The sequence below is a fragment of the Salmo salar genome, chromosome 21 (assembly GCF_965601325.2).
Source record: "Salmo salar chromosome 21, fSalSal1, whole genome shotgun sequence".
Lineage (NCBI taxonomy): Eukaryota > Metazoa > Chordata > Actinopteri > Salmoniformes > Salmonidae > Salmo > Salmo salar.
The window spans coordinates 11,312,272-11,333,442 of NC_138311.1; the positions used below are offsets into that span (position 1 = coordinate 11,312,272).

General features: G+C 41.1%; 1 protein-coding gene across 1 annotated transcript in view; it reads right to left on the reverse strand.

The window, feature by feature from the left end:
- Positions 1 to 21,171, reverse strand: part of LOC123729587 (inactive dipeptidyl peptidase 10-like) — a 202,867-nt gene that overhangs the window by 64,743 nt on the left and 116,953 nt on the right. The window contains exons 8-9 of the mRNA XM_045704877.1: positions 14,909 to 15,029; positions 14,343 to 14,497 (exon numbers count right to left, since the gene is read on the reverse strand). Of these exons, the coding sequence (XP_045560833.1) occupies positions 14,343 to 14,497; positions 14,909 to 15,029 (276 nt within the window). The remainder of the gene's footprint in view (positions 1 to 14,342; positions 14,498 to 14,908; positions 15,030 to 21,171) is intronic.

Genomic DNA, 21,171 nt, shown 5'->3' on the forward strand with positions numbered 1-21,171 from the left:
GTCCTGGACCTCTCCGGTCAGGTCGAACATTCTTTTATTAGTTGAATCCACCAGCATGTGGACAAAACATGTAACTAGTTTCTTGTTGTTGTAACAATGCTTTAGAACTCTTTGTTTTTTTTAAAAAGATCCTTCACCTGTGATCGAGAGACATCACTGTCCTCAACGGTACTCCTGCCGGCTTTGGTATTTGTCATGGTAGTTAGCAATGTAGGTTACACTCCTCGCAGTTCCAGACAAGGCAGGTCACAGGGAAGATTTAAAACAACAAAAAGTGAGGGATCTAGACAGCCACAAACCCAGGACAATATGCATTAAAAAGTTTGGTGTTTTAATACATTTATTTATTTCAATCAAATGTATTTATAAATCACTTTTTACATCAGCTGATGTCAAAGTGCTTATACAGCCTAAAACCCAAAACATCAAGCAATGCAGATGTAGAAGCATGTCACATGCACAAGTACAGTGAAATGCCTTTCTTGTAAGCTATAACTCCAATGCAGTAATCAATGTAATACAAAAAAAGGTAGAACAAAAACACAGATATAAAAATAATAAGCACACGATAAAGTAAGTATGCATACTATATACAGGGTCAGTTCTAGTACAATATTTACAATGTGCAGGGATACTGGATCGATAGCGGTAGATGCAGTATGTGTAGGGGTAAGGTGACTAGGTATAAGGATATGATAAACGGTAACTGCAGTGTATATGATGATTGCATGTGAGTGGGTATGTGTAGAGTCAGTATAAATGTTCTGTATGTGCATATTATGTGTGTGTGAGCAAATTATTGAGTGAGTGTTTGTGTGTTCGTATCAGCGTGCGTAGTGTGTAGGACCTTGAGTGTGCATAGAGACAAAAACAAACTCAGTCTGTGCAGCCATTTAGCAGTTTATTGCCGTACCAATCAGTGATGCAGCCAGTCAAGATGTTCTCACTGGCACAGTTCTCTTATCGTTGCCAGTGATCAGACCTACCACCGTCGGGTCATCAGCAAACTTGATGATGGTGTTGGAGTCATACGTGGCCCCTCAGTTGTGGGTGAACATGGAGTACAGGAGGAGACTAAGCACACATCCCTGTGGGGCCCAGGTGTGGCGAAGATAATGTTGCCTACCCTTACCACCTGAGGTGTGCCCGTCAGGAAGTCCAGGAACTAGTTACAGAGGGAGGTGTTCAGTCCCAGGGTCCTAAGCTTGGTGACAAGCTTGGAAGGGACAATGGTGTTGAACGCTGAGCTGTAGTCAATGAACAGTGTTCTCACATAGGTATTCCTCTTATCTAGGTGGGCGAGGGCAATGTGGAGTGTAATTTGTCTATGGATCTGTTGGGGCGGTATGCAAATTGGGTGTCTGGGATGATGGAGTTGATATGTGCCATAACCAGCCTCTTAAAGCACATAATGATTACAGATGGGAGTGCTACAGGGCAGTAGTCATTGTGGCATGAAGCCTTAGCTCTTTGGAAAAGGAATGACGGTGGTTATCTTAACATTGGAGTTATAGACTGGGACAAGGAGAGGTTGAAAATTACTGTGAATATACCTTTCAGCTGTTCTGCGCATGCTCTGAGAACACTCCGTGGAATACCATCTGGCCCCCATGGTCTTGCTGGTATTGACCTGATTTACTCACTTCGGCCTCGGAGAGCATGATCATCCAATATTCTGATAAATGGTCTGACAGTGAATACTACTCGGTATTCATGTCCCAAAAGAAAGAAATGATCTCACTACAATGCAGTAATAGAAAGTTAGCCAAATTAGTTAAGGTTTTGCTACTATGGAAAGGACAACCACATAGCCATTTTCCAACCAACCACATGCATCACAAATAACCAAAAAACAGCTAAATGCAGCACTAACCTTTGACAATCTTCATCAGATGACACTCCTAGGACATCATGTTACACAATACATGCATTATTTTCTTCGATATAGTTCATATTTATATATAAAAACAGCATTTTACATTGGCGCGTGACGTTGACTAACTATTTTCCCTCAAATGCGTCCGGTGAAATAGCGCTACAATTTACTAAATTACTATTCGAAAACATTTTTAAAATTTAATATTGTCATTCTAAGATTTATAGATTAGCATCTCTTGAAAGCACCTGTAATGCCAGATTTAAAAATAACTTTACTGGGTAATCACACTTTGCGATAAAAGGGGATGCGATACTCAGAAAAATAGGCTAGCAATACAGGTCGCGCCATCTGGGAACAATCGCATATCAAATCTAGTCTTGTATACTATTGTCAATAATCCCTTACCTTTGATTATCTTCATCAGAAGGCACTTCCAGAAATCCCAGGATCACAACAAATGTATTTTCGTTCGAAAAAGTTAATCCTTTATGTCTTCTTGTTAGCGCGTTCTGAAGGCTGCACCAAAAGTACCGTCGTGCGCGGGACTCCTCTCTTACCAAAATGGATTTTTTTTTTATTTAAGTTCGTTCAAACATGTCAAACGTTGTATAACATAAATCTTTAGGGCCTTTTTCAACCAGAGCTCCAATAACATTCAAGGGGGACGATTGCATTGTCTTTCAAAACATTTCGAAAGGGGAGGGTAGCCAGGGGCGCCGGCGTCATAATGGTGATTGCCCTCCCCATGTGACCACGTTCCACAGACTCTCATTCTGTCAGTTTTCACAGTAGAAGGCTCAAACCACTTTGTAAAGACTGGGGACATCTAGTGGAAGCAATAGGAAGTGCTCAATGAACCATAGCTCACGGTGTGATTTATAGGCAAAGTGATGAAATTGAGTGCGCAATTCAGAATTCCACATCCTGTTACGATCTGTCTCGGTGTTTTGACTGCCATATGAGTTCTGTTATACTCACAGACACCATTCAAACAGTTTTAGAAACTTTAGGGTGTTTTCTATCCACAAGTATTAATTATATGCATATCCTAGCTTCTGAGTTTGAGTAGGAGGCCGTTTAAAATGGGCACGAATTTTTTCAAAAATCGCTGTAGCGCCCCCTCTCCTAGGCGACCGTCAAGAGGTTAAGCATCAGTATAGAGACAAAGTAGAGTCGCAATTCAATGGCTCAGACACGAGAGGTATGTGGCAGGGTCTACAGTCAGTCACGGACTACAAAAAGAAAACCAGCTCCGTCGCGGACCACGATGTCCTGCTCCCAAACAAACTAAACAACTTCTTTGCTGCATTTGAGGTCAATACAGTGCCAACAACACGGCTCGCTACCAAAACCTGTGGGCTCACCTTCACCGCTGCCAACATGAGTAAAGCATTTAAACGTGTTAACCCTCGCAAGGTTGCCGGCCCAGACGGCATCCCGGCTGGCTGGTGTGTTTACGGACATATTCAATTCATCCTTATCCCAGTCTGCTGTTTCCACATGCTTCAGGAGGGCCACCATTGTTCCAGTTCCCAAGAAAGCTAAGATAACTGAGCTAAATGACTATCCCCTCGTAGCACTCACTTCCGTCATCATGAAGTGCTTTGAGAGACTAGTCAAGGATCATATCACCTCCACCCTACCTGACATCCTAGACCCACTCCAATATTCTTACCGCCCCAATAGGTCCACAGATGACGCAATCACACTGCACACTGCCCTAACCCAACTGGACAAGAGTAATACCTATGCAAGAATGCTGTTCATCGACTACAGCTCTGCATTTAATACCATAGTACCCTCCAAACTCGTCATTAAGCTCGAGACCCTGGGTCTCAACCCCACCCTGTACAACTGGGTCCTGGACTTCCTGACGGGCCGCCCCCAGGTGGTGAGGGTAGGAAACAACATCTCCACCCCGCTGATCCTCAACACTGGGGCCCCACAAGGGTGCATTCTCAGCCCTCTCCTGTACTCCCTGTTCACCCATGACTGCGTGGCCATGCACGCCTCCAACTCAATAATCAAGTTTGCAGATGACACTACAGTGGTAGGCTTGATTACCAACAACGACGAGACGGCCTACAGGGAGGAGGTGAGGGCCCTCGGAGTGTGGTGTCAGGAATATAACCTCACACTCAATGTCAACAAAACAAAGGAGATGATCGTGGACTTCAGGAAACAGCAGAGGGTGCACCCCCCTATCCACATCGACGGAACAGTAGTGGAGAAGGTGGAAAGTTTTAAGTTCCTTCGGCGTACACATCACGGACAAACTGAAATGGTCCACCCGCACAGACAGCGTGGTGAAGAAGGCGCAGCGTGGTGAAGAAGTTTACATACATTCAATTAGTATTTGGTAGCATTGCCTTTAAATTGTTTAATAACTTGGGTCAAACGTTTTGGGTAGCCTTCCACAATAAGTTGGGTGAATTTTGGCCCATTCCTCCTGAAAGAGCTGGTGTAACTGAGTCAGGATGTAAGCCTCCTTGCTCGCACAGGCTTTTTCAGTTCTGCCCACACATTTTCTACGGGATTGAGGTCAGGGCTTTGCGATGGCAACTTCAATACATTGAATTGTTGTCATTAAGCCATTTTGCCACAACTTCGGAAGCATGCTTGGGGTCATTGTTCATTTGGAAGACGCATTTGCGACCAAGCTTTAATTCCTGACTGATGTCTTGAGCTGTTTCTTCAATATATCTACATCATTTTACTTCCTCATGATGCCTTCTATTTTGTGAAGTGCACCAGTCCCTCCTGCAGCAAAACACTCCCACAACATGATGCTGCCACCCCCGTGCTTCACGGTTGGGATGGTGTTCTGCGGTTTTTTTTCCTCCAAACATAACAATGGTCATTATGGCCAAACAGTTATATTTTTGTTTCATCAGACCAGAGGACATTTCTCCAAAAAGTACGATCTTTGTCCCCATGTGCAGTTGCAAACCGTAGTCTGGCTTTTTTTTGGCGGTTTTGGAGCAGTGGCTTCTTCCATGCTGAGCGGCATTTCAGGTTATGTCGATATAGGACCCGTTTTACTGTGGATATAGATACTTTTGTACCTGTGTCCTCCAACATCTTCACAAGGTCCTTTGCTGTTGTTCTGGGATTGATTTGCACTTCGCACCAAAGTACGTTCATCTCTAGGAGACAGAACACGTCTCCTTCCTGAGCGATATGATGGCTGCGTGGCCCCATGGTGTTTATACTAGCGTACTATTGTTTGTACAGATGAACGTGGTACCTTCAGGCGTTTGGAAATTGCTCCCAAGGATGAACCAGACTTGTCGAGGTGTACAATTTTTTTCTGGGGTCTTGGCTGATATTTTTTGATTTTCCCATGATTTCAAACAAAGAGGCACTGAGTTTGAAGGTAGGCCTTGACATACGTCCACAGGTACACCTCCAATTGACTCAAATGATGTCAATTAGCCAATCAGAAGCCTCTAAAGCCACAACATCATTTTCTGGAATTTTCCAAGCTGTTTAAGGTTCAGTCAACTTAGTGTACGAAAACCTCTGACCCACTGGAATTGTGATACAGTGAATTATAAGTTAAATAATCTGTCTGTAAACAATTGTTGGAAAAATTACTTGTCATGCACAAAGTAGATGTCCTTACCAACTTCCCAAAACTCTAGTTTGTTAACAAGACATTTGAAGAGTGGTTGAAAAATGAGTTCTAATGACTCCAACGTAAGTATGTAAACTTCCAACTTCAACTGTATACACACACACACACAGTGCATTCAGAAAGTTTTCAGATTATTTGACTTTTTCCACATTTTGTTACATTACAGCTTTTCTAAAATGTATTAAATTGTTGTTTTTTCTCTCAATCTACACACATTAGCCCAAAATGACAAAGCAAAAACAGATTTTTTGAATAAATAACATTTACATAAGTATTCAGACCCTATACTCAGTACTTTGTAGAGCCTTGAGTCTTCATGGGTATAACACTACAAGCTTGGCACACCTGTATTTGGGGAGTTTCTACCATTCTTCTCTGCAGATTCTCTCAAGCTCTGTCAGGTTGGATGGGGAGCATCGCTATTTCAGGTCTTTCCAGAGATGTTCAAATCGGGTTAAAGTCAGGGCTCTGGCTGGGTCACTCAAGGACATTCAGAGACTTGTCCCTTGCCACTACTTCATTGTCTTTGCTGTGTGCTTAGGGTCGTTGTCCTGTTGGAAGGTGAACCTTCGCCCCAGTCTAAGTTCCTGAGAGCTCTGGAGCAGGTTTTTACCAAGGATCTCTGTACTTTAATCCGTTCATCGTTCCCTCGATCCTCACTAGTCTTCCAGTCCCTGCCGCTGAAAAACATCCCTACAGCATAATGCTGACACCACCGTGCTTCACCCAGGTTTCCTCCAAACTTGACACTTGGCATTCAGGCCAAAGAGTTCATTCTTGGTTTCATCAACCCAGGGAATCTTGTTTCTTATGGTCAGAGTTCTATAGGTGTAGCCAGGCTGCATCACATCCGGCTGTGATTAGGAGTCCCATAGGGCGGCACACAATTGGCCCAGCGTCATCCAAGTTTGGCCTTGATAGGGTGTCATTGTAAATAATTTCTTGGTAACTGACTTGCCTTGTTAAATAAATGAATAAAATGGTCCCTTTCGGCAAAGTCAAAGTGGGCTGTCACGTGCCTTTTACTGAGGAGTGGCTTCCTTCTGGCCACTCTCCCATAAAGGCCTGATTGGTGGAGTGCTGCAGAGATGGTTATCTTTCTGAAAGTTTCCCCCATTTCCACAGAGGAACTCTGGAACTCTGTCAGAGTGACCATCGGGTTCTTTTTCACCTCTCTGACCAAGGCCCTTCACCCCCGATTGCTAAGTTTGGCCATGCGGCCAGCTCTAGGAAGAGTCTTGGTGGTTCCAAACTTAATCCACTGTGTTCTTGGGGACCTTCAATGCTGCAGAAATGTTTTATGCACCCTTCCCCAGATCTGTGCCTTGACCCAATCCTGTCTTAGAACTCTACGGACAATTCCTTCAACATCGTAGCTTGGTTTTTGCTCTGACATGCACTGTCAACTGTGAGACCTTATATAGACAGGTGTGTGCCTTTTCCAAATCATGTCCAATCAATTAAATTTACCACAGGTGGACTCCAGTCAAGTTGTAGAAACATCAAGGATGATCAATAGAAACAGGATGCACCGGAGCTCAATTTCGAGTCTCATGTCAAAGGGTCTGAATACTTATGTAAATAAGGTATTTCTGTTTTATTTTTAATGTGCAAACATTTCTAAAAACCTGTTTTTGCTTTGTCATTATGGGGTATTGTGTGTGTGTGTGTGTGTGTGTGTGTGTGTGTGTGTGTGTGTGTGTGTGTGTGTGTGTGTGTGTGTGTGTGTGTGTGTGTGTGTGTGTGTGTGTATTGAGGGGAAAAAACAATTTCATCCATTTTAGACTAAGGCTGTAATGTAACAAAATGGGTAAAAAAGTCAAGGGTTCTGAATACTTTCCGAATGCACTGTATATAGGGGATACAGTGCTGCATATTTTCCTGCGAAGAGACAGCATCATTAGATCACTTGTTTTGGTATGTAGCCTGTTTTTTGTCAAAGGTTCAGGAATGGCTGAAAAAAAATGAACATTTACTTGGAGCTAACAATTAAAATAATACTGCTATGTGATTTGATAAGTCATAGTCAATTGATCAATAATATACTTTAAGAATACTCTTAGCAAAGGTGTTTATATTTCATTGACAATATACATAAACTATGAGAAAAGAGGTTCAGAACTTTGTGAAATATCACAATGGAAAAATATATGGCAATTAGAAATCAAAACTGGGTGTCTTCAGAGATACAGTGAGGGGGAAAAAGTATTTGATCCCCTGCTGATTTTGTACGATAGCCTGCTGACAAAGAAATGATCAGTCTATAATTTTAAAGGTAGGTGTATTTGAACAGTGAGAGACAGAATACCAACAAAATCCAGAAAAACGCATGTAAAAGATGTTATAAATTGATTAGCATTTTAATGAGGGAAATAAGTATTTGACCCCCTCTCAAGCAGAAAGATTTCTGGCTCCCAGGTGTCTTTTATACAGGTAACGAGCTGAGATTAGGAGTACACTCTTAAAGGGAGTGCTCCTAATCTCAGCTTGTTACCTGTATAAAAGACACCTGTCCACAGAAGCAATCAATCAATCAGATTCCAAACTCTCCACCATGGCCAAGACCAAAGAGCTCTCCAAGGATGTCAGGGTCAAGATTGTAGACCTACACAAGGCTGGAATGGGCTACAAGACCATCACCAAGCAGCTTGGTGAGAAGGTGACAACAGTTGGTGCGATTATTCGCAAATGGAAGAAACACAAAATAACTGTCAATCTCCCTCGGCCTGGGGCTCCATGCAAGATCTCACCTCGTGGAGTTGCAATGATCATGAGAACGGTGAGGAATCAGCCCAGAACTACATGGGAGGATCTTGTCAATGATCTCAAGGCAGCTGGGACCATAGTCACCAAGAAAACAATTGGTAACACACTACGCCGTGAAGGACTGAAATCCTGCAGCACCCCCGCAAGGTCCCCCTGCTCAAGAAAGCACATATACATGCCCGTCTGAAGTTTGCCAATGAACATTTGAATGATTCAGAGGACAACTGGGTGAAAGTGTGGTCAGATGAGACCAAAATGGACCTCTTTGGCATCAACTCAACTCGCCGTGTTTGGAGGAGGAGGAATGCTGCCTATGACCCCAAGAACACCATGCCACCGTCAAACATGGAGATGGAAACATTATGCTTTGGGGGTGTTTTTCTGCTAAGGGGACAGGACAACTTCACCGCAAAGGGACCATGGACGGGGCCATGTACCGTCAAATCTTGGGTGAAAACCTCCTTCCCTCAGCCAGGGCATTGAAAATGGGTCGTGGATGGGTATTCCAGCATGACAATGACCCAAAACACACGGCCAAGGCAACAAAGGAGTGGCTCAAGAAGAATCACATTAAAGTCCTGGAGTGGCCTAGCAAGTCTCCAGACCTTAATCCCATAGAAAATCTGTGGTGGGAGCTGAAGGTTCGAGTTGCCAAACGTCAGCCTCGAAACCTTAATGACTTGGAGAAGATCTGCAAAGAGGAGTGGGACAAAATCCCTCCTGAGATGTGTGCAAACCTGGTGGCCAACTACAAGAAACCTCTGACCTCTGTGATTGCCAACAAGGGTTTTGCCACCAAGTACTAAGTCATGTTTTGCAGAGGGGTCAAATCCTTATTTCCCTCATTAAAATGCAAATCAATTTATAACATTTTTGACGTGTTTTTCTGGATTTTTTTGTTGTTATTCTGTCTCTCACTGTTCAAATAAATCTACCATTAAAATTATAGACTGGTCATTTCTTTGTCAGTGGGCAAACGTACAAAATCAGCCGGGGATCAAATACTTTTTTCCCTCACTGTAGATGGGAGGGGTTGAGAGTAGCTGAAGGCTGGGACTAGAAACAAACAGAATATAACTAATGTAAAATATACTGTCAGTGAGATGTATGTACGTATAAGCTGAAAGTGGAAGCCTAAGTATTGTTGTCCACTAGTTTACTCCAATTAGGGGAGGGGTGGTAAGGTTAAATAATATAAATTTAAAATAATAATATTGGAAATGATGCAGACATTTACATTGATAGAAGCCATAATCTATCTCCAAAATTAAAGCTGATCTACCTCCTAATTTTTTTTTTCAATGGACTTAAATGGCTGTCTAGCAATGACCAACAATCAACTTAACAAAGCTTGAAGAATTTAAAAAGAATGGGCAAATATTGTACAATACAGGTGTGGAAAGCTTTTAGATTTATCCAAAAAGACTCACAGCTGTAATTGCCATCAAAAGGTATTGACTCGGGGTGTGAAAACTTATGGAAATGAGCTGTATTTCGTTTCTTGAATAAATGTGCAAACATGTCTAAGAACTCTGTCATTATGGGGTATTGTGTGTAAATGGGTGAGAAATGTTAAATCTATAATGAACAAAAATATAAATGCAACAATTCCAAAGATTATACTGAGTTACACTACTGAGTGTAACTGAGTTTGTAACTGAGTTTGCTACTTTTCTCTACATTGATGCCTTAAATTTAGCAGCCGCTATCGACAGATCAGTTGGAAAAAGTGATGGGCTACTTTCTGCACACACTACGATCAGTGTGAACTGGAGTGACTTGACACAACGGCGCTGGCCAAATAAGATGTAGCTACAAAGAAAACACAGTTACTGTAACTGGTTCCGGTCTGCCATGAAGCGTTCATCCATGTATACAGGTAAGAGTCTAGCTACATTCAGATATTATATGGTTCTACTTTTGTCAGAAAGTCGTTTAAATTGCAAGATAAAGCGTGCTGTTAGCTAGCTAGTGAATGTTAGCTCGCTAGCTAACATTACGTGTATGATCTGTGTAGTAATATTCAAATCAGAAAACCATTTGCATTGCTAGTTATAGCCTAATTTTTGCTAGCTAACATTGAACCTAGTTGGTTAGCTTTTTAGCTACCTGCAGATTCTACAGTTATGACTATCTGTATTGGTAGCAGTATAAATTGGGATTATGCGGGTTAATTTTTTTTAGCTAGCTACATGTCTAAACAAAAGACTCCACTTCGCTAGATGATTGCATGACCCATCAAGTAAGCCAGGTGTGTCTGGGGTTGATTACGGCCATCTGTTGTATTTCATGTTTACATGTCTAGAGAATAGTGACCCATCTACCTAGTTTGATGTGGCTGGGGGGGTGGTTATTGCAGTTCCTTCACATGACCCATGAATTTAGACAAGTGTGCCGGGTAAGCATCATAATTATAAAATATTTATACAATATTTTTCTGGACACTTTGTTTTTGATATTGCTACTATGCAAGTAACCATTTCACTGTACCGTTTACACCTTCTGTATCCTGTGACAAATAAATGTACATTTTATTTGATATAGTGTGTGTGCGTTTACCAGAGACAGTAATCTGGTACACTACTCACTGTTTTTAGCACATGGCCTCACATGTGAATCCTTAAAAAAAATGGTGGGACTAAGGCTTAAGAGGGTGTGAACAATGCTGAATGTGTGTAGACAAATGAGCTCTCCAGTAGATGTACCAAAACATTGAAGGGGCAATTTCTGAAAGTTTCTCAACTTTCAAAGCAGAATTACTTTCCCATTGTTCCTCAACTGCAGTGTATGATGTACCATTGTCTCTCCTTTTATCCAATGTAAAAGAAACACAATTTCAAATGTTGCTACATAAGATTGAGATGGTTGGTTACAAATTCTCTAAAACAACCTTTGAGGCACCTTATGGTAGAGAAATTAACATTTAAATCTATGGCAACAGCTCTGGTGAGCATTCCTGCAGTCAGCATGCCAATTTCACGCTCCCTCAAAACTTGAGAAATCTGTGGCTTTGTGTTGTGACAAAACTGCACATTTTAGAGTGGCCTTTTTTGTCCCTGCACAAGGTGCACCTGTGTAACGATCATGCTGTGCAATCAGCTTTTTGATATGCCACACCTGTCAGGTGGATTGATTATATTGGCAAAAGGAGAAATGCTCACTAATAAGGATGTTATCAAATTTGTGCTCCAAATTTGAGAGAAATCAGCTTTTTGTGCATATGGAAAATGTGTGGGATTTTTTAATGAAAGATTCCATGAAACATGGAACCTACATGTTGCGTTTTATATTTTTGTTCAGTGTGTTTTTAATTCAGGCTGTAACAACAAAATGTGGAATAAGTCAAAGGGTATGAATACTTTATGAAGGCACCGTATATCGTGACTCGGCCATATCGCCCTAGTTAACTCTGATAAAGGCACTGGATTATGAGCGGTCTTGTTTGTTAAATGAAATAGGCAGTGGCATGGTGCATACAGCTATAAAAGCACAGTGGCACATGCCTCAATGCAGTGATTTGCGGCTTAATTGGGGTGTGGCTTTCCGTTAGTTCTTTTTGGCAGCCTATCCCGTGAGACTGAATGTCATTCCAAGTCATCTGTTCTGTTATATTTCATCAAATCTGACTAACACAGTGCACAGATTGCTATGAATCTGATGGTGTTTGCATATTTGGGTAAAAAGGCAAATAATGTCCCGTTTTGGAACACTGACAAGAGCATAAAATATATCTGATTGGGCCCGCCTATGCCCCTGCAGTGGAGTCCAAATCATGACAAAGTATTTGTTTTCCCCTTTTACAGCAGGTCTGAGTCTTGGCAAATCAAAGGCTACAGAGGCAGAAATGCTACAGGCAATGTCAACCTGCCTGAAATATGCACCTGACTGCAAGGGAGGCAGTGGGAGGGCCAATGAGTAAGGAGATGAAAGAGTTCAAGTTAAAATCAGCAAAGCCCGTTCCGACAGTGCCTTTTTTTGGGGTTTATTGTACATCCAATTTGTGTTTCAAGAAGCTTGTGCCAGAAATATTTTAGGCTTTTTATAAATTTGGGCTTGTACATCTATTTTGTGGCGCAATACATTTATTTAAACTGTTTTTGAATAATAAAGAAATGCATAACAGTTTTGACATGGACAAAGGTTTACACAATTCTGTTCCAAGTTACTGCTCTAATTGTGTTGCACAGAATGACAACAGCTAAGATGAGTATAGACCCTAAGTCTGGAAGATACATTTTTGCACCATGAGTAGAATTCTATTCTACATACAGTATCAGGGTGCTTTTCAAGAGTGTGCAACATCAGAAAGGTCCTTGTTGATACATTTTGTTTTCCTATTCTTAGCTCAGGCTCATCCTTTTAATGTAAAGAAGCTTACGTCACAAAATGGCAACTACTTTTAAACGTCTCACACTTCATGGAATGGTGTGTTGAATTCATGGTGTGTTTTGGTCAAATCAGATCAATGTGTTCTCAATCCAATATTTAAATGTACTGTAATTAATAGTCAAGTACAGTTTTCAAACTCTGTTCCGAAATTAAGAAATTACTGTTGGCTGTCTTTTTGAGTGGGTGAACAAAGGTTTAAATGTCATTGAATGACGTCTCAACCAAATATAAACGCATTTCCATGTTGAAATGACATGGTGTGCCCAGTCGGAAGAGCTGTGTTGAGCAGCAGCTCTCGAGGCCCATCGTAACTAGGCTATTGCTTTCTCCCAGCTGAGCTCAGGCCTCCCCTTTAAAACATACAGTTCATTAGTCTAACATGGCTAGATGAGTCCCGTACCACAGATCCCAAACCCGTTATAGACCTGCTCTACCATGACCTTTTTGGCATAATCGGGTCTCTGGATGGCACTGTTATATTGATGGTTGGTTGCTTCGTATTAGATCACAGATGAGAACTACAAGAACAGATGCAGTAGAATGGCATATCACAGGCAAAATACAGTACACCAACTCTTATTCTGAGAAAAAAGGGTGAAGGCAATTCATTAGCTTTTTCGTCAACTCCCTCTATTAGCCTGCCTCTCATGCGGGTATGGGCAAGATTCTCATTGTGTGTCGCGTGCGATCAGAACTTGATGTGGTTTATTAATAAGATGACCTCCTACAAACCTCTGACTCTCATTCTTGGTCTAGGCAAGGCGAACATTCGGCTACCCCACCACTCCCTCGCCTCTCCGAGGGTTAGCTCCACTCCAACCCTTTAGATCAGAGGATGGGAGAGCATTACCTCCCCTTACAATGGCATATCACAGCATTCCCGCCCATCACGCTACAGATCTCTACAACCACCATTGCCGTTCTCTTCAAAGGAAGCCCGCCCGCGTCTATGAATAAAACAATAAAAGATTTAACCAGGATGAAAAAGCTAAACCCCAAAAGCCCTGTGCAGGTTGAATTATTAATTGCACCTGTGATATGAAGCTATTTCTACTTTATGCCCCCTGAAAGAGTTTGGTTGTAGCCAGGAGAGGGCTTTGGGTACAAGGCTGCTCTAGGGGATGTTCTCATCAACAGAATTTGAATTTCACAGTCAGTGCTAATAGCTGTGTGCATCCTGTTTCTCGGTACAACAGTAGGACCCTCTATGGACAGCTGTTTGTGTCCTTACATGCTATACATCCTTGAAGTGGTAGTATTGCTTGAACACTACACTGGAGTAAAGATAATGCAGGGATCGATCATTTAGGTAGCCTAGTGGTTGAGTGTTGGGCCAGTAACTGAAAGGTCGCCGGTTCGATTCCCTGAGCCGGCAAGGTGGGAAAAAATGCACTTCTGCCCTTGAGCAAGGAAAGGAAATTAACCAACAACTGCTCCCTGGGCGCCGATGACGTGGACATCTAAGGCGACCCACCTGTCTGATTCAGAGCAGTTGGGTTAAATGCGGAAGAAACATTTCAGTTGAATGTATTCAGTTATGCAACTGACTAGGTATCCCCTGTTAGACCCAATACTGATTAGACCATGTTAGACTAACTTATATTGGGGTAAGGGCACTGTTGGCCCAACTCTTACCTAGGGTTAAAAGTGTATTGTTGGCTAAACTCTTACCTTGGGGTAAGGGTACTGTTGGCCCTTGGGGTAGAGGGAGCCAGTGAAGCGAGGCAGGATCATGTTGAGTACCAGGGTGTTGTTAAGGGTGAGGTAGGCTAGTCGGGACCCGTCAGGAGACCACCAATGAGCCACTTGAGAGTGCAGCACTTCCTCTGTAAAACAATAAAATGATTTTTTTTTAACCAGTTTATACCAAGTGGTAAATTTACTCTAACTCTGCCAATATTGCAGATGACACAACAGTGGTAGGCCTGATCACCGACAATGGCAAGACAGCCTATAGGGAGGAGGTCAGAGACCTGGCCGGGTGGTGCCAGAATAACAACCTATCTGTCAACGTAACAAAGACTAACTGCTCTAAAAATACTATCTTTGACGATTGTGTGTATGAATCCTGTTCTATGCTTGACACCCATGAATTCCTTTTACTATCCGTGGTTACAAAAGACAAGACTCAGGACAAAAAGGAAGCCATTTCAGAGTAGTGGATTGCGCATATATTGTCATTTATGGACATTCTTAACCATTGTTGACCATAATTATCAGAACAGTGGCCGTCTTACCTTCATATAACCAATCAGCGATCCCATTAAAGACCACTCCTTCTTGTCCCGAGGACGTCAGTCTCCAAGAGCTTCTTTTGACATCCGTCTGGTAGTAAATGTTATTTTCAAAGACATACACCTGAGGAGGAAGACAGATGGTTCACTAATAGGCAGATATCAAATCTACTACCGGCACCTAAATTTCGTTTAGGTTCCTGATTCATAATAAGAGCATTGCTCATCACTATAACACCTTTGTGTGGAGGCGTTTGTGTATAACACACACACCGCTGCAGGGCTTTTCTAGATAACTGATTACATGGGGGCCAGGTATAAATACTGCAGAAAGTAGAAAAAGATGTTATCATACGGTTAATTACTTGTCTACACAGTCAAATCGCAAGAGTAAATTCAACTCTTATGCAGTCAAATTGAACACTATTTTGAGGTTTTAAATGTCCCATTACCATTTTGTGTTAACTACTCTGGTCATGGTGTTATTTTTGGAGTTAAAACTACACTAAATGGAGTAAATATCCAACTCGCAGAGTTTTACTTAAATGTACAGTACCTTCAGAAAGTATTCACACCCCTTGACTTTTTCCACATTTTGTTGTTACAGCCTGCATTTAACCTCTATGGGCTAGGTGGGACGCAAGCGTCCCACCCGTGGTGCACTCCATCAACAGCAGGTGCATTTCAAGAGCGGCAAATTTGAATCCAAATAAATGTCAAAATTCCAATTTTTCAAACATACAACTATTTTACACCCTTTGAAAGATAAACATCTCCTTAATCTAACCACGTTTTCCGATTTCAAAAAGGTTTTACGGCGAAAGCATAAATTTGGAGTATGTTAGGACAGTACATTTACAAGAGTTGTGTGTAATGTTGTGCCAATTCAAAGACAGGCGTCACCAAAACCATAAAATCAGCTAAGATTATGCACTAACCTTTTACAATCTCCAACAGATGACACTCCTAGGACATTATGTTAGACAATGCATGCATTTTTAGTTCTATCAAGTTCATATTTATATCCAAAAACAGCATTTTACTGTGGCGTTGATGTTCAGGAAATCGTTTCCCTCCAATAACCGGCATTCAAGTCAGCACCACAAATTAAATAATTAAAATTAGAAAACATTGGTAAAATATTATATTGTCATTTAAAGAATTATAGATTTACATCTCTTGAACGCAATCAACTTGCCAGATTTAAAAATAACCTTACTGGGAAATCACACTTTGCAATAATCTGAGCACTGCGCCCAGAAAAATACGCGTTGCGATACACACTAGCCGCCATGTTGGGGAGATCTAAAATCGAAAATACTATGTAAATAATCCATTACCTTTGATTCTCTTCATCAGATGTCACTTCCAGGTATCACAGGTCCATAACGAATGTAGTTTTGTTCAAAAAAGCTCATCATTTATGTCCAAAAATCTCCGTCTTGTTAGCACATGATCTAAGCCCGCCGGACTTCACTTCATGAACGAGGGGAAAAAATATATTTACGTTCGTTCAAACATGTCAAACGTTGTATAGCATAAATCATTAGGGCCTTTTTTAACCAGAACATGAATAAAATTCAAGGCGGACGAATGCAAAATCTTTTAAAACGTATTGGAACGAGGGTACCCAGCATGACCTAGCGCGCCAGGTGTCTAATGGGCCATCATCGTTCCATGGCTCTTGTTCGGTCAGATCTCCCTCCAGAAGACACAAAACACTTTGTAAAGGCTGGTGACATCTAGTGGAAGCAATAGGAAGTGCCAAAATATTCCTCAGCCCCTGTGTTTTTCAATGGCATAGGTTTAAAGGTAATACAACACATCAGGTATCCACTTCCTGTCAGAATCTGTCTCAGGGTTTTGCCTGCCAAATGAGTTCTGTTATACTCACAGACACCATTCAAACAGTTTTAGAAACTTTAGGGTGTTTTCTATCCATATATAATAAGTATATGCATATTCTAGTTACTGGGTAGGATTAGTAACCAGATTAAATCGGTACATTTTTTTATCCAGCCGTGCAAATACTGCCCCCTAGCCCTAACAGGTTAACCTCTATGGGCTAGGCGGGACGAATTCGTCCCACCTACGTAACAGCCAGTCTTATCCAGTGGCGCGATTTTTGAATCGTTTGAAATACTATTACTTCAAGTTCTCAAACATATGACTATTTTACAGCTATTTAAAGACAAGACTCTCGTTTATCTAACCACACTGTCCGATTTCAAAAAGGCTTTACAACGAACGCAAAACATTAGATTATGTCAGGAGAGTGCCCAGCCAGAAATAATCAGACACCCATTTTTCAAGCTAGCATATAATGTCACCAAAAACCCAAACCACAGCTAAATGCAGCACTAACCTTTTATGATCTTCATCAGATGACACACCTAGGACATTATGTTATACAATACATGCATGTCTGTTCAATCAAGTTCATATTTATATCAAAAAACAGCTTTTTACATTAGCATGTGACGTTCAGAAAAAGCATACCCCCCGCAAACTTCCGGGGAATTTACTAACAGTTTGCTAAATTACTCACGATAAACGTTCACAAAAAGCATAACAATTATTTTAAGAATTATAGATACATTACTCCTCTATGCACTCGATATGTCCGATTTTAAAATAGCTTTTCGGATGAAGCACATTTTGCAATATTCTAAGTACATAGCCCAGCCATCACGGCTAGCTATTTAGACACCCGGCAAGATTAGCCTTCACCATAATCACATTTCCTATAAGAAAAATGTTCTTACCTTTCTTGTTCTTCGTCAGAATGCAGTCCCAGGACTTCTACTTCAATAACAAATGTAGGTTTGGTCCAAAATAATCCATCGTTATATCCGAATAGCGGCGTTTTGTTCGTGCGTTCTAGACACTATCAGAATGGTAATCCACGGTCGCACTCATGGCGCATGGCGTGACAAAAAATGTCTAAATATTCCATTACCGTACTTCGAAGCATGTCAACCGCTTTTTAAAACCAATTTTTATGCCATTTATCTCGTAGAAAAGCGATAATATTCCGACCGGGAATCTGCAATAAACTAAACAGCCGAATTAAAATACTCCATGGGGGCTAATCGCGCACGCGCCTCATTCCATTGTCACCTAATGGGACACTTGAATAAGGCGATAATCTGTTTCAGCCTGAGGCTGCCTCATCAACCTTCAGGATTTTCCCGCCTTCTGAGAGCCTATTGGAGCCCTGGGAATTGTCACGTTACAGCTAAGATCCTTACTCTTCAATAAACAGATGCAAGACGCACGACTCCTTGTCAAACAGGGCACTTCCTGCATGAAACCTTGTCAGGTTTTTGCCTGCCATAGGAGTTCTGTTATACTCACAGACACCATTCAAACAGTTTTAGAAACTTTATGTTGTTTTCTATCCAAACCTGAACAATAATATGCATATTCTAGCTTCTGAGTTGGTGTAGGAGGCAGTTAAAAATGGGCACATATTTTTTCCAAAATTCTCAATACTGCCCCCTAGCCCAAACAGGTTAAAAAGGAGTACATTTAGATTTGTTTTGTCACTGGCCTGCCTACACACAATACCCTATAATGTCAAAGTGGTATCGTGTTTTTCTAAATGTTTACAAATGAATTAAAAATGAAAAGCTGAAACGTATTGAATTATGACAAGCCTAAATAAGTTCAGGAGTAAAAATGTGCTAAACAAGTAATAATAATTAGCATTTTTATTTTTTGGACTACCTCATCTCTGTACCCCACACAATCAAATGTATTCGAATGCATTTATAAAGCCCTTCTTACATCAGCTGATGTCAAAGTGCTGTACAGAAACCCAGCCTAAAACCCCAAACAGCTAGCAATGCAGGTGTAGAAGCACGGTGGCTAGGAAAAACTCCCTAGAAAGGCCAGAACCTAGGAAGAACCCTAGAGGAACCAGGCTGAGGGGTGGCCAGTCCTCTTCTGGCTGTGCCGGGTGGAGATTATAACAGAACATGGCCAAGATGTTCATAGATGACCAGCAGGGTCAAATAATAATAATCACAGTGATTGTAGAGGGTGCAACAGGTCAGCACCTCAGGAGTAAATGTCAATTGGCTTTTCATAGCTGATCATTCAGAGTATCTCTACTGCTCCTGCTGTCTCTAGAGAGTTGAAAACAGCAGGTCTGGGACAAGGTAGTAAGGTCCCAAAGTCGAGCAGTGAACTTCAAACAGATTCAACCACAAAGACCAGGAAGGTTTTCCAATGCCTCGCAAAAAATGGCACCTATTTGTAGATGGGTAAAAATAAATGACATTGAATATCCCTTCGAACATGTTGAAGTTATTAATTACACTTGTGATGGTGTATCAATACACCTAGTCACTACAAAGATACAGGCGTCCTTCCTAACTCAGTTGCCGGAGAGGAAGGAAACCACTCAGGGAGTCCAATGGGGACTTTAAAACATTTAGAGTTTAATGGCAGTGATAGGAGAAAACTGAGCATGGATCAACAACATTGTAGTTACTCCACAATACTAACCTAATTGACAGAATGAAAAGAAGGAACGTTGTACAGAAAAAAATATTCCAAATCATGCATTCTGTTTGCAAAAAGGCACTAAAGTAATACTGCAAAGCAATTCACTTTTTGTTCTAAATACAAAGAGTTATGTTTGGGGCAAATCCAATACATTAGTGAATACACCATAGTACCACTCCCCATATTTTCAAGTATAATGTGGGCTGCATCATGTTATGGTATGCTTGTAATTGTTAAGGATTGGGGAGTTTTTCAGGATAAAAAAGAAACCGAATGGAGCTAAGCCCAGGCAAAATCCTAAAACACAAGGCCAAATCTTCACGGGAGTTGCTTACCAAGAATACAATGAATGTTCCAGAGTGGCCAAGACTTAAATCAACTTGAAAATCTATGGTGAAAATGGTTGTCTAGCAACTACCAACTTGATAGACCTTGAATTTCTTACAGAATAATGGGCAAATGTTGCACAATCAAGGTGTGGAAAGCTCAGCTGTGATCGCTGCCAAAGGTGGTTCTACAAACTATTGAATCAGGGTTGTGAATACTTATGTATATTAGATTTCTGTATTTAATTTTCAATAAATTAGCAAACATTTCTAAAGTATTTTCACTTTTTCATTATCGGGAATTTTATGTAGATGGGTGAGAAATGTAATACATTTTTAATTCAAGCTGTAACAAAATGTGGAGTAAGTCAACGAGTATGAATACTTTCTGAAGGCAGTGTAACTCCAATTGCCATTTGACTATTTTCAGTGTCTTTTAATTGACTCCCGTGCCATTTTACACGTGTGTGTGTGTGTGTGTGTGTGTGTGTGTGTGTGTGTGTGTGTGTGTGTGTGTGTGTGTGTGTGTGTGTGTGTGTGTGTGTGTGTATTGTTTAGAATTAACAATCAACTCCAGCCGAGTACATTTCTATTTTGGGTTACAAGGGTGAAAAAGCCTTATTTGAATATTTCTTAATGTGTCACTTTATGGTGGTTTGAAATGTGATTTCCAATCTGTTGGATCCAACTTAAAGGAAGATATCCAGAAATGTTACGTCACCCACAGCTTGCATTTAGAATGCCTGCAATAGTAGGGAAGAAAATACAGTTCATGGAAACTACGTACACAATGTAAAATGGAACAACTCTCACACAACGGTTGCTATACAGTAAATCCAACCACTTACAGATTGAATTAGTTTAGAAAAATGTATGTTTACTATCTTTGTGTAGCATAAGAAACAATGTACAGTTGAAGTCAGAAGTTTACATACGCCTGAGCCAAATACATTTAAACTCAGTTTTTCACAATTCCTGACATTTAATCCCAATAAAAATTCCCTGTCTTCGGTCAGTTAGGATCACCACTTTATTTTAAGAATGTGAAATGTCTGAATAATAGTAGAGAGAATGATTTCAGCTTTTATTTCTTCATCAAAATCCCAGTTGGTCAGAAGTTTACAAACACTCAATTAGTATTTGGTAGCATTGCCTTTAAATTGTTTAACTTGGGTCAAACGTTTCGGGTAGCCTTCCACAAGCTTCCCACAATAACTTGGGTGAATTCTGGCCCATTCCTCCTGACAGAGCTGGTGTAACTGAATCAGGTTTGTAGGCCTCCTTGCTCGTACACACATTTTCAGTTCTGCACACAAATTTTCTATAGGATTGAGGTCCGGGCTTTGTAATGTCAACTCCAATACCTTGACTTTGTTGTCCTTAAGCCATTTTGCCACAACTTTGGAAGTATGCTTGGGGTCATTGTCC